General features: G+C 38.8%; 1 protein-coding gene across 3 annotated transcripts in view; it reads left to right on the plus strand.

Moving 5' to 3' along the window:
- The window catches only part of Sgpl1 (sphingosine-1-phosphate lyase 1), a 42,054-nt gene that overhangs the window by 5,956 nt on the left and 22,999 nt on the right, over positions 1-13,099 (plus strand). For all 3 annotated transcript variants that reach the window (XM_013017205.1, XM_013017206.1, XM_013017207.1), the window contains exon 3: positions 11,217-11,382. In XM_013017205.1, coding sequence (XP_012872659.1) covers positions 11,217-11,382 — 166 coding nt within the window. The remainder of the gene's footprint in view (positions 1-11,216; positions 11,383-13,099) is intronic.

The raw sequence follows: 13,099 nt of genomic DNA on the forward strand, positions 1-13,099 counted from the left end.
GAGGAATCGAACCCAGGGCCTCATGCATGCAAGGCAAATGCTCTACCACTGAGCCACCTTCCCAGCCCTAGTGCAAAATTCTTTTTTTTTTTAATTTAATTTAATTTTATTTGTGAACATACTGTACAGAGGGGTTACAATTACATGGGCAGGATAATGCATACATTTCTTACCAAGCATTGCAGCCTCCTCCAAATACTTTTCAACATTTTTTTTCAGTACTCTTTCCATGTTTTGAAAACAGTAAACCTCACTTAGTTTGGGATTTTGGCTAAAACTAATTTTTCCAAGTCAAGAATGCTTTCTTTCTGAATCCTAAGTGGTATTTAAGCAGTAAGCTTGAAGATGAACATTGAAAGCTCATTTCTATAATTTGAGCCTGGTTTCTTGTTTGTAAGATTAAGGCAAAGGGAAATTCTTTGGGACATGTTTGTTCACATTTGAGTGGCCATTAGAGAGTGAGCATGGTATAAATGAATTGAAACTAAGTTTATCCAGCCTTTTTTGCTAAAGAGAAGTGGAGTTATAAATAGATGAAACCCCAAACCCCATTATCTGACTTAGCTTGCAATCTGTGTGTCAGGAATTTTTAGTAACATTTGCTTTCTTAATTAGACTTTCTTTGTTCAATCTAATATTACATACAGTTTGCACACAGAGGTAGCAGAGTTGAGAGGCAGCTTGGGGTTAAGACTTTTCCATAGGGAATTGATTTGTAGTAAGTGTGTGTGTAAACATACCAGAGTCCAATTACTGAGAAAAATCCTGCTGTGGGATGAGGGGAAGATAGGAGCCATCTGGGAAGGAGTAGGGAAGGCTGTGTCAGTCATCTGGCACTCTCCAGCAGTGTGACAGAGTATCAAGGGCCTGTCCAAGGCTGGGCAGGCCTGAAGAAAGCTGAAGGGATGGCAGGACATCCATCCATCAGCCAGCAAGCCTTTATCACCCAGGCTTGAGAGGGCCAGGAAGCGAATACTGTCTGGAACCTTGAAAGTTTAGCTAAAGGTGGGGTGGGGAAGAAGTAGCCACCGGAAGCAGTGAGCCTGCTGGAAGCAAATTAGACTGATTTCCCATCCTCTCATTTCTGACTGGAGCAAAGCATCTGCCCAACCCAGCTGGAAAGCAGCGTAGATTTAATTCATACAGGTCAGCCTCATGAGGCACATGGCAGAATTGGAAAAAGTTGGATGGGGAATGTAGAAGAGAAAGGGAGAATGCCTAGCATGTTGAAGTTGAGTACAAGTTAGTTTTTAAAGGCACAAATGAGAAGATGGTGCCTGAACAGATCTTGAAAATGGATAGGATAGAATTCTTACAGAAAAGGTCATACCAGAAGCATAGATTCACAGGCAGAGTCTTTGTTGCCAGAACTCTGGCAAGCCCAGAGCTGCTCTGTCCCAGAAGTAGTCTTAGAATCTTAATTGCTTTCCTGAAGGGCTTTTAGAAGCCTGAAGTCCTAACTTTCTTGCTGATAGGAACTCTTTGCACAGTGCCCTGGCAAAATTGAGTCCTGAATCCTTTCTTAGGGAGGTACTTCCTTCTATTGGATGGCATTGTTAGAAAGTTTCTTGTATTTCCAAATCACGGTATCAGATAGGATTAGATTTAACTTTATGTAACAGAGAAACCTAAAGTAGTAGGTGTGTGTGTGTGTGCGCGCGCGTGTGCGCGTGTGTGTGCATGTGCATGTGTGCACGCGCACACACACCAGTTATAGGGCTTGAACTCGGGGCCTGGGTGCTGTTTCTTAGCATTTTTGCTCAAGGCTGGTATTCTACCACCTGAACTATAGCTTCATTTCTGGCTTTTTGCTGGCTTTGAACTGTGATCTTCTGAATCTCAGCCTCTGTGTAGCTACTATTACAGGGTGAGCTACTGGTGCCCAACCCTGGTTTTCTTTTTATTTTATTTTTTGTTGGTTGTGGGGCTTGAAATCTGGGCCTGGGCGCTGTCCCTCAGCTCTTCAGCTCAAAGCAAGCCTTCCACCACTTTAGCCACAGCACCACTTCCGGTTTTCTGGTGGCCAATTGGAGATAAAGAGTCTCATGGACATTCTTGCCTGGGCTGGCTTTGAACTGTGATCCTCAGATCTCAGCCTCCTGAGTAGTTAGGATTACAGGCATGAGCCACCAGTGCCCTGCTATGGTTTGCTTTCTTTCTTTCTTTCTTTTTTTTGTCAGTTGTGGGGCCTGAATTATGGGCCTGGGCGCTGTCCCTCAGCTCTTCAGCTCAAGGCTAGTGCTCTACCATTTTAGCCACAGTGCCACTTCTGGCTTTTCTGTTTATGTGGTGCTGAGGAATCGAACCCAGGGCCTCATGTATACAAGGCAATCACTTTACCACTGAGCCACCTTCCCAGCCCTATGGTTGTCTTAATATATAACTTTTGGATTTTGTTTTGAGCAACAAATGTTGCATTATTATTAATATTTTTTGATGTTTACATACCACATTGAAGAGAGCATTGAGGACTCCTTGTGAGGTAGTATAGGTACTTTGTAAGTGTGAAATAGCCCTTTCTTTTCTGTAGTTCTTCCAGAGAGCAATGCCTAACATATTCTTGTTTATCTAGTCTATAAATATTAATAAACATTTGATGGGAATAAAGTAACCTTGCTTATTTTTTTTGAAACATCACAGTTTCTACTTAATTTATTTTTAAATATCTTTAAATAGTTGTGCAGAAGGGTTTCAATTCAACATGTCAATCTATGAGTACAATAGATCTTTATCAACCTTAGTTCTTACTGATATTATTAGGCCCTGTTGAGTGAATTTAGAGTTGTGAAACACCATTCATAGTCATTATCCCTCTGGGATATTTTAGAATCTTAGTGACACTTGTAGTGTATTTACATTTTACATCCAGTATTAGAGAAGCATATTCTCTGGAAACTTTCTGAAACAAATTTACTATTGTAAACTGCATGTCAGTAGATGGGTCTAAAATGGGAAAGTTTATTATTTCCATAAATATATATCCATATATATCTTTTCCTTTTCTGGGCTAGGGTTTGAACAAAGGATCTCAGCTAGGTGAGCCACATCTCCCAGCCCTTAGCTAGCCCTTTCTAAATACATTTTCCCATGCTCTCTTAGGAGTCATGACCGTATAGTAGACAACAGCAATTTGTTTGGGTTACTGAAACATACAAGTTTATGATCCACAAACAGAGCAGGTAACTGGTTTAGTCTTGTTTTTTGGTAGGTAAGAGGGCACTTGAAACCTTCTGATTGATTTGGTAGATTGATAAAGGTTAAGAGCTGTCTTTGCATACTTCTTACCAAACTGAAGGGAGCTCATTACTAAGAAGTATTTTATTACCACCATCTATCTGCAAGAAAATACAACATAAACACTGATGTCAGCTAGTTAAGGCTTTTCCCAGCTTCTTTATGACTTGGCTTGGACTCTGTTAAGATTGCTTTCTCTTGCTGCTTATAAAGAATAAAAGGGAATATTTATCATCAGTGATTTCAGATTCATCCAGTACTTAATAAGTGTTTTATTATCTGCAGTCATTTTCTCATTTATTATTCACAACAACCTTTTTTTTCTTTTGAACTCTTTATTTTTACAATCAAGCAAAATCCAGTCACGTAGAAGTTCAGTAATGTGCTAATAACCACAGCCTGTAGGTGAGGGCTTGAGGTACAGCCAAAGCTTTTTATTCTCAGTGGTGACTTTCTGTGACCACACAACTGCCATTGTGCAGAGCAGCCAGCTTGCCTGCCCACACCACCCAAGGAGGGAGGATTCAGAGGTCACTGTCCTCTCACTTTCCTATACTCAGGAATTGCCAGTGCAAATGTAGTTTTACAAAGTTTCATCCTTTTAGCTAGTAATTCTGTTCATAAACTCTTCTAAAAAATCCCATAGCTTAATACCTGTTGTATCTAGTTTATAATATAATCTGCAAATTTCTAAGTTACCTAGACACTTACGGTTGCTTTTATGTGTTCAGAATTTTACACTGTATTTCTGAAATTACAATGTCTGTCTTTGGCCCATTTTTTTAGAACTTAAAAAGGCAGACCTTTTTTTCTGAGAGAGAGAGAGAGAAAGAGAGAGAGAGAGAGAGAGAGATTGCCAATGAATCCAAAGAATCTTAGATGGTTAGCTTTAACTGAGAAAACATCTGGTGACCACAGATGGGATTGCTAGGCCATCATGCTTTTGGAAATGTGTAACTGAGTGAATTTTTGTATATTTACAGAACTGTGTTGGCCATTACCACAATCAAAAAAATTTTTTTGAGGCAGGATCTCTGTGTAGGCCAAGGCTGGCCTGAAAATTGCTGTGTATGGCGGGCATCAAACTCCTAGTCCTCCTTTCTACCTCTTAGGGATTGGGATTACAAGCTTGCACCACTGTGCTCAATTTACCACAGCCAGTTTTGGAACATTTTCCAAAGAAACCTGTACTCAGCAGTCACTTCCCTATTTCCCCCTGGTTCCTCAGTCCCAGGAGACTACCAGTTTCTTTTCTGCCTATAGATTTTTGTGCTTTCATTCAAGTGTTTAATAATTTCATATGAAATTATGTGGTCTCTTGTTTTTTTCCCCTTCTCATTGTAACATTTTCAACAGGCATCCTTTTGTAGTGTGGATCTTTGCACTCTGTAATTGCAGAGCTTTCCTAGAGGAATTTAAGTAGTTCCTGTAGTCAGTTGTGTTTCCATGTAATATGACCTTTTTACATACTAAGGCTACCTCTGTAATTCAGTGGAGAAGGGGTTATTGACTGTAGAATATGTCCTGAACTCTTTGTAATTCATTTTCAAAATTTTTTGTTCAGGAATTTAGGGGTTGTCTTTGTAATTTCTAGCTTTTGTTAAAAGATAGTTTTAATAAAGTGGAAATATGATTCCTAGATATATATAAAATGATGGCGCTAAAGATTTGAATTTACTTAGACAGATAATTATGTTTTCAAAAGAAGTCCACAGAAGGATTTTTATGTAAGGACTATTGAAATAAATGCAAAATGGCAGCAAAACTAGATTCTTCCTCACTGAGGAAGGAATCAGCTGAACTGTTACTCAATCTTGCAGAATTGGCTTGTTTACAAATGAAAACTTGTTTGCATTTCCATCAATTATCTACAACGTTAAAATGTCTTTATAAGAGAGTTAGCTTCTGGTCAGAATCAGGTAGCCTACACTTGCCTTTCATGTTATCAAAACATCCGAAACTCTTCCAATGATTAAATTCCTCCTTTGCTTATTTCAGTTTTTAAAAGTCATTTGCTGATGTCTCGATTTGAAAGACAGACTTTCCAAAGGTGTTGGTATCATTGAAGTCTATTAGAGAACTTGGATGGGCCACTGTTTGATCTTTTGCACAGAATTCTGTGTCAGAAATCTCGAGGGAAGTAGTCTCAGCAACTTAGGTTTTATGTGTTTTCAGTACCTATCTATGTCTTAACTGCTGTCTGTGATAGCAGGACTATTATAGGGAAAGCATTTCTATAAGAAGTTAAAAATTTGTTAGCTTTCTTTAACTCTGAAAGATATATAATACTAATAGTAAGGTAAGAGTGTAAAGGGAAAAACTTAGCTCACTTCTCCAATTGCTCAGAGGAATAGACTTTCCTTTGGGAGGAATAGGTGACTTTTTCAATAGATCTTGCTTGTTATCTAAGGAACTCTATTCTTGTCTTTAAAGGATAGCGCCTTTCTTTTGAGCTTTGAAAGATAGCTTCTCTGTGCCTGCACAGAAAGCCAGTTAGTTGTTTATTTGGGGGGACTTTGGGAACTCATGGTGCAGTTTATTTAGACACCAGGGTCATGCTTGAATATGTTTTCTCTTTTTTCTTGCCCATTTGGCTAGATAGTGTATTTACCTGCAAACCCTGTAGTTACTGTTAACCTCTACAGCTCATAGCAATTCTGCTTACTAAACTCAGTTTTATGCATTTTATTCTTCTCTCCTAGTTTAAGAGCCCTCCAGTACCTGTTGATGTATTTTACAAGTACTTGGAATTGTTAAAGGAATCGGCATCTGTCCTTATTTGATGCCTTGTCTTGATATAAACAAACTGTTAGTAGTCTTGTCCCATCAGCTTTTATGCATTTAAAGGCTTTGATTTTCCATGAGTGCACTTCTGATGATTTGAAACAAGGCATTTTGTCTCCTTTCTGAGGCCAGGTGGTTAACTATCTTAGTGGTAGAAAGGTGCATTGCCCTAGTGCTCCAGTGCTAGATGCTGAGCAGGTAAACCTGGAAGTGCGTGTGGAATAGTACTTAGTGACAGACAGCTCTGACTTTGACCAGGTACATTTGGAAGGGAACCTGTTGATCATTAAACTCCTTGAGACCAACTCTCAGATTCTGGGCATCTTGACCAACATAGTAGAATTTTAGAGGAAGTGTGTGGTTTGCTCTTGATCTCCTAAGAAATGATGAATCTGTTGCTTCAAACATTTTTGTCATAATCACTACTGGTTGCTTGGAATAGCTGTTTGGCTTTGTTGCTCAATTGTCACTTCTTCTTTAATGACCCAAGGGAGTTTTTCCTTTGGGCTTGTGATCTGTTTTTGCTGATAACACTAATGCTATTTGAGTCACCAAAGACAATAGTGTTTGTGTACTTGTGTACTTTATGAAAGAAAACCACAGTCTTTGTTTTTTTTTTTATTTTTAGGACAGAAATAGAGTAAGGATAGTGATGCTGGGTCTTTAAATGATCTTAAGACTCTTCTAAGTACTGGGTAAAACTGTTTTTCATCAGTCTCTCCCCCATTCCCTGCCATTCCTGCTTTAAAATTTAGACTTCTACTCTTCTGGGAAAACTGTTGGGGGTTAAATCTTGCAGTTGTGTTAGAAGTGAAGAATGTGAGAGGAAGAAAGGGACTGGAGTTTTGAGAAAAAAACCAAGTCAGGAGGCTTAGATTCCTGAGCTCTGCTCTCTCACAAGCCTATATGAATGAGCTTAGGCACACCTTTTTCCCTTTGGCTTCTGCTTACAAAGTGAGAATGTTGCACTAGATACTTAAGATTCTCCTCAGCAGCTAGATTCTATGCTTCCCAGGGGCTGAGAATTGCATCAGGGCCCATTCTGGGGTTTGTGCTGTTGTCAAGGCCCCCCAGAAATGCCTCATCCCTTTTTTTCCAAGGAGAAAGCTGTATCACCCAGAGCCCAATGAGCACAATGAGTGTTGGTGTGGTAAGGTGCTTTTTCATTGGGGACTGAGCCTAGGTTATTTGTGGTAACCTAGAGGGACTTAGAATGATGCCAGCAGATGAAATTTCTGTGATCACTTAGATGCTGACTCAATAAGATTGTCAAGGCCCACCCAACTACATTAAACATACTATTCTGCCTCTGGACTTAGAAAACTTACAGATATCTAATCTATATCTCTTCTTAAAAGTATTTGTTTGAATCCCAGGGCTTGTATTAAGAATCAAACCAATAACAAAAACATGTATGCTTGCTTAATTTAATTTTTATAATGTTAATGAAGAATGTCTTCATATATTATTTAAAGGCCTTTAAAAATTGGTTTGTATTTTCTGGTCCTTGGCTAACTTTAATACTGGTTCTGTTATTTTTCAGTCAATGCTTTGAAGAGTTGCTGATGTCTTCAGACATCTTTTGACATTGTTACTTTCTAATTTTAATTTGAAATTAATGTCTGCAGAAGGAAAGCTGATTGGAGTGATGATTCTTTCCATGCATATACACCACACTGCTTAATTATAGAGTCTGACCACAGCTGTAACACAAGGTGACTTTTTAGCTAATGGAAGTCATGGCATACCTTTGATGATGACAGAAATCTCTGGTCTTGGCCAGGTTTCCATTGGAACTGCCACTGCTTTGCAAAATTGAAGTTGTTGATGGCAACAATGGGCTCTCGGGAATGGTCTCAAAGAACTTTGTTGGTGGCAGAGGTGCTGCTGATAGGCAGTTTCCATGGACAGCCCTCATGGGATCCAGTACTTCCCTTGTGTTAATTGTGTTTTACCACAGTCTAATTACTATGGGTATTGTTGTTGTCCATTTGGGCCATTATAACAAAATGCCAAACAAATTATTCCTAGGAAAAAGAGGTGTCTTCTAAAGCACTATCTATCCTATCCATGAGGGCTGCATTTTCATCTTCTGATCACTTCCCAGAGGTTCCACTTTCTAATAGCATAAGCTTAGGCGATAGATTTACCATAGAAGTTTTAGGGGAATATAAGCCTTCAGTCCATGAAAGATTCAAAATGCATTTGCTTAGCACCTGTCTTCCTCCTAAGTTTTTACATTCCTACTACTGCGGTACAGATGGATATCTAAGACATCACAGTTCAAGCCATGTTATTTTTTCTCAGCTTCCCTAGCTATTCTAGTATTACCATAGTTAATGGTACCATCATTACTAGTCTTTTGAACTTAAGCTTGAAAATGTGGAATTATCTATATTATGTTAACTTCATGTCTAATAAGTTATCAAATTCTGTTTGCCTCCACAAATATCTTTGAAATCCATATTATTCTTTAAAATCTCTAGAGTGTTTCTCCCTGGACTTTCTAGCCAACCTTGCAACCAAAATTTTGTTCTATAATCTACACTCCTGTTTCCATCTAGTACAAAATTATCTTTAAGGAAAAAAAAAGTTCAATTATCTATGTTTTTTTTATTGTGCAGTTTGCTTCCTTTTGTTCAGTTTTGTTATGGAAAATGCTTCGTGTAAAATATAGTCTGTCCTCTCTCTTTTTAGTGGTTCACAGTGTGGGGTACATAAAATACTGTGTATTTAGAGTTTAGCCTTTCTCGTATGGGTGGACATTTTTTTAAATTTTGTTTTGCTATATTACAAAGAATATCGGGATGAATTTCCTTGATATGTCTCTGTGCACATCTGTAGGAGCTGACAATTAGCATTTCTGTGTCAAAATGAGCATTCATTTACAATATTGGTAAATGCTAATAAATTGTTGTACAAAAAGTTCTACCAAATTTATACTTCATTATTTTCCCCTACATTTCACTTTGTTTTTTGTGTGGTTCTTTGGGTTGAACTCAGGGCTGTATGCTTGTGGACAAGCACTCTACCACTGAGTTACATTCTCAACTCTTCCCTTTCTTCCTCCCCTCTGCCCCCTTTTTGGCAGTGCTGGGGTTTGAACTCAGTACATGACACTTAGGCAGGCACACTACCACTTGAGCCACTCCCCCCATTCCTATCAAGCCCATTTTTACTATGTACCTAGTATCCTTTTTGCAGGCTAAGTTCTCTGACTTGTTTCCTCATTTACTCAGGCACTGTCAACCACTGCCCAGCTTTGTGTTCAGTATACATTTTGTTCAGGCACTCTGCTATGTGATTGGGACTTAGCATTGGATAAGGAAAAAAATGGTCCTGCCCCCATGTAGCTTTATTCTTAGCACAGGGAACTTTGCCCATTCCCATCTCTGTTTGCATTTGCAGTTGTTGTTTTGTCATCTGGTATGCTTTTTGTTTCTTTTAACTCTCCTGCCTAGAGACCTTTTTTCTTTTTCTCTTTAGCTTAAATTTTAGAGCCTCCCTCAGTACTCTTTTAGTATGTACTGGCCTCCTCCTATAGTCTTTCCCTGAAGAGTTCTGATTAGTCATTTTTATGTATGATGCACCTACGTATATGTGTACAGACACACTCAGCAAGGACATGGACCTGTGACATTTACCTGAGTGCTTCCCAACTTAGTGTCTTAAAAATGTTGGAAAGGTGAATTGAATAACAAGCTCTCAGATGAAACTAGTTTTGCACAGTGCTATGGGGGTGGTAAATAGAAGGACCTTACTGTGTAGTCAGAGAGATAAGAAGTAGATGAGTAGACTATAAGAAATTGTGATAAGCTCTGCTCCATATAAAGCTTATCACAAGTGACTACTTGAGATGTTAAAGGGAGAGATGAGTTTTTGTAATTTTACTGGTTCCTTATCTTGTTTGTGTCAGGTATTGAGAGGTATGCAATAATGATAAATAATGCCCCTGACTTTTGTAGTTAAGTTGATTCTTAGAGTAAGGATTGTTCAAACTTCAGCCTGGGGGCTAAATGAATCCTCTGCTTTTTTTTTTTTTTTTATAGCCTAAGAAATAAGAATGCTTTCTATATTATTATTATTATATTAATTTGGTGTTTCTGGTGTTTGAATTCAGAACTTCATATTTGCTCAGCTTGCTTGTTTGGCTGGTATTCTATCACATGAACCACATCTTCAGCCCCACTTTTTGCTGAGTTTTTTTGTTGTTGTTGTTGGTAGTGGTGGTGGTTGTGGGGTTTGAATTTAGGGACTGGGCGCTATCCCACTTTTACCCAAGGCTAGTACTCTGCCACTTTGAGCCACATCTCCAGTTCTGGTTTTTGAGTGATTAATTAGAGATAAGAGTCTTATGAGGACATTTTCTGCCCAGGCTGTTTTTGAACTGTGATCCTCAGATCTCAGCCTCCTGAGTGGCTAGGATTACAGGTTTGAGCCACCAGAGCAGGGCTTTTTTGCTTCTTTAAGATGGAGTCTTGTGGGCTTTTCTGCTTGGGCTGGCTTCAGATGTGATCGAGCCTCTGGATCTCACCAGAGAGGATTACAAGTGAGAGCCACTGGCAGTTAGCTGATTTCTAGATTAAAAAAATGTCAAAAAAAGGATACTTTGTGACATGGAAGAACTATATGAACTTCTGATTTCAGTGAGCATAAATTATGTAGGAATGTAGCCGTATTTCATTTGCACAATGTAAGTATTTTTATGACTATTTTGCAGGAGAGGTGAGTAGCTGTAACATAATGTTTGGTTTGCATCATCTGAAATATTCACTACTTATATATGACTGGTCTGCAGATGGCTGTTTTAGAGAATGGAAGATTCAAATGAAGAAGAGAAATGGCATTCATACTTCATTTGTGTATGATGGGCCTGTATATGTTTTTATAGAGATTCATCTTGAGGACTGCCAGAGTAAATTGACAGTCACATAAAAGCTTTAGGGCTGACATGATCAAGTGTATCCCTCTATTTTACAAAATAAGCAGAAGATAAAAAAGCATGTCAAAGTCCTCATAGGTTGTAACTGGTAGTATTATATGGGAGCAACTGGTATGGGGCTTTGATAAGATTAATGCTGAGGTGGACCATATTGTGAAATGGCCTTGCCTTTGAAAGTGTGAATTGAAGAACAGACTAGACCTTTGTTTTTCTCTCTGAGTGTAATGTTTCTGTTCTTTTTCTCCTGTGTTTCTAGAAGGCCTTTGAGCCTTACTTCGAGATTTTGGAAGCATATTCCACTAAAGCCAAGAATTATGTCAATGGACATTGCACCAAATATGAGCCCTGGCAACTGATTGCATGGAGTGTTGCATGGACCCTGTTGGTAGTCTGGGTGTATGAGTTTGTTTTCCAGCCAGAGAGTAAGTACACTGTCTATTCTGTGAAAGTATAGTAGAGTAAATGTCTCTTGGTCTTGGATCTCATGACTAATTGGTTTGAACTAATTCCTTGCCTTTTGTTGGGTTCCGTTTTAAAACTTAGTTTAAATGGCAATTGGAATTTTGTCTTCATGTAGGTAAAATTATAATAGGGCTCATGTGTAATGATTGTTTACAGTGATTTTTCTTTTGCATATTTGCAGCTTTTATAAAAGCTCCCCAAATTAGTCATTGTTAGGGTCTACAGATGTCTTAGTATGTATAAAGCCTCATCAGGACCAGTATCCTCTCTAGAATGTAATAGTTGTTTATGGAGCAGAAATTCATTGCTTTCATTTTGGGCCATCCTTTTCAGTAATGATGAGGTGATATTGGGCCAGCACTCACTCCGCACTGTTTGTGTGCCTGCTGTGTGCAAACATGTACTAGGCTCTGGGGATGTTTGCATAAGTAGGACAGGGTCCCTGTCCTTTGGAGTCAAGGGACAATGGTAGTGAGTCAGGAGCAAGATAGACATGGGAAGGAGGAGACCATTCTCAGGGAGTGCATCTGACAAGTCTTATTGATCTGCTTGTAAATCTAGCACTCTTCCGGAGGTCTAAGCCCTTCTCTTGCTCCTTACCTCCTCCTCACCTGGAGACCTGGGGGGGAATGTGGCCTTGAATTATTCTGCCCCCACAGGCTGTGCTTGCTTAAGTTTTGTTTAATTATACCTAAATCCAGTAGTGGAAGTTGGGGGTGGGTTTTCTGTAACTCTACTCTGTACTCCTTCCCCACTTTTACTAGTGGGTCAGGCCTAACTTCCTTGGTATGAGAAGGCAGTAACATTACAAAGGATTTAAACATTTGTCACTAGAACTCTGGGCCTTGCACTTGCTCAACCTGTATTACACCACTGCCACTTGACCTATGCCTCCAGTCCTAGTTTTAACCATTTTAAGTATACAGTTTGGTGGCATTAAGTAAATTCCCATTGTTGTACAATCAGCACTACCCTTCATCCTAGAAGTTTTTGTTTAATGACACAGTTTTAGTTTGAGATGACAAAAAAATCTGAGCCAGGCATCATTATATATGTATACCTTTAATCTCAGCACTCAGGAGGCTGAGGTAGGAAGTCCAAAAGTTCAAAGCCAGCCTGAGCAACATAGTAAGACCCTGCCTCATACTAACAACAGTAGAGGCAGACAAGGGGGAAAAAAAAAAAACATTCTCATTCCCCTTTCTTTCCAGACCCCTAGAAACAGCCATTCTGTATACTATGATAAATTTATGAAACCAAATCATTCAAGTTAGAGCTGTTGAGATTTTATTCATTTGTTATGATTAGTATTACTTTTAGGTATTTGCATCTTAAAATTTTTACTTAATTAGCAAATAAAATTTGTACTTATTCTATACAACCTGATTTTTGGAATATGTACATATTGTGGAATTACTGAAGTGGATTAGTAAAATTTCCCACATTTTTTGGCTCAGAAATTTCCTTCTGTCTTTACTCTCACAGCTCACTGTGTCATTTGTTTTGCTAACTGCTAGCTGAAGTGTGGCCATCTTAGGTCCTGGTGCTTACTTATCTGTTGATACTAGCTTTCCAGGAGAAAACTGTTAGCAGAAAGATACTAATGAGATGTGCCATATAAAACTATTTGGGATGAACCATAAGTCATTTTTTTTTTTGGCCAGTCCTGGGCTTGAA

This window comes from Dipodomys ordii, unplaced genomic scaffold (genome assembly GCF_000151885.1).
Source record: "Dipodomys ordii isolate 6190 unplaced genomic scaffold, Dord_2.0 Scaffold34, whole genome shotgun sequence".
NCBI classification, from domain to species: domain Eukaryota; kingdom Metazoa; phylum Chordata; class Mammalia; order Rodentia; family Heteromyidae; genus Dipodomys; species Dipodomys ordii.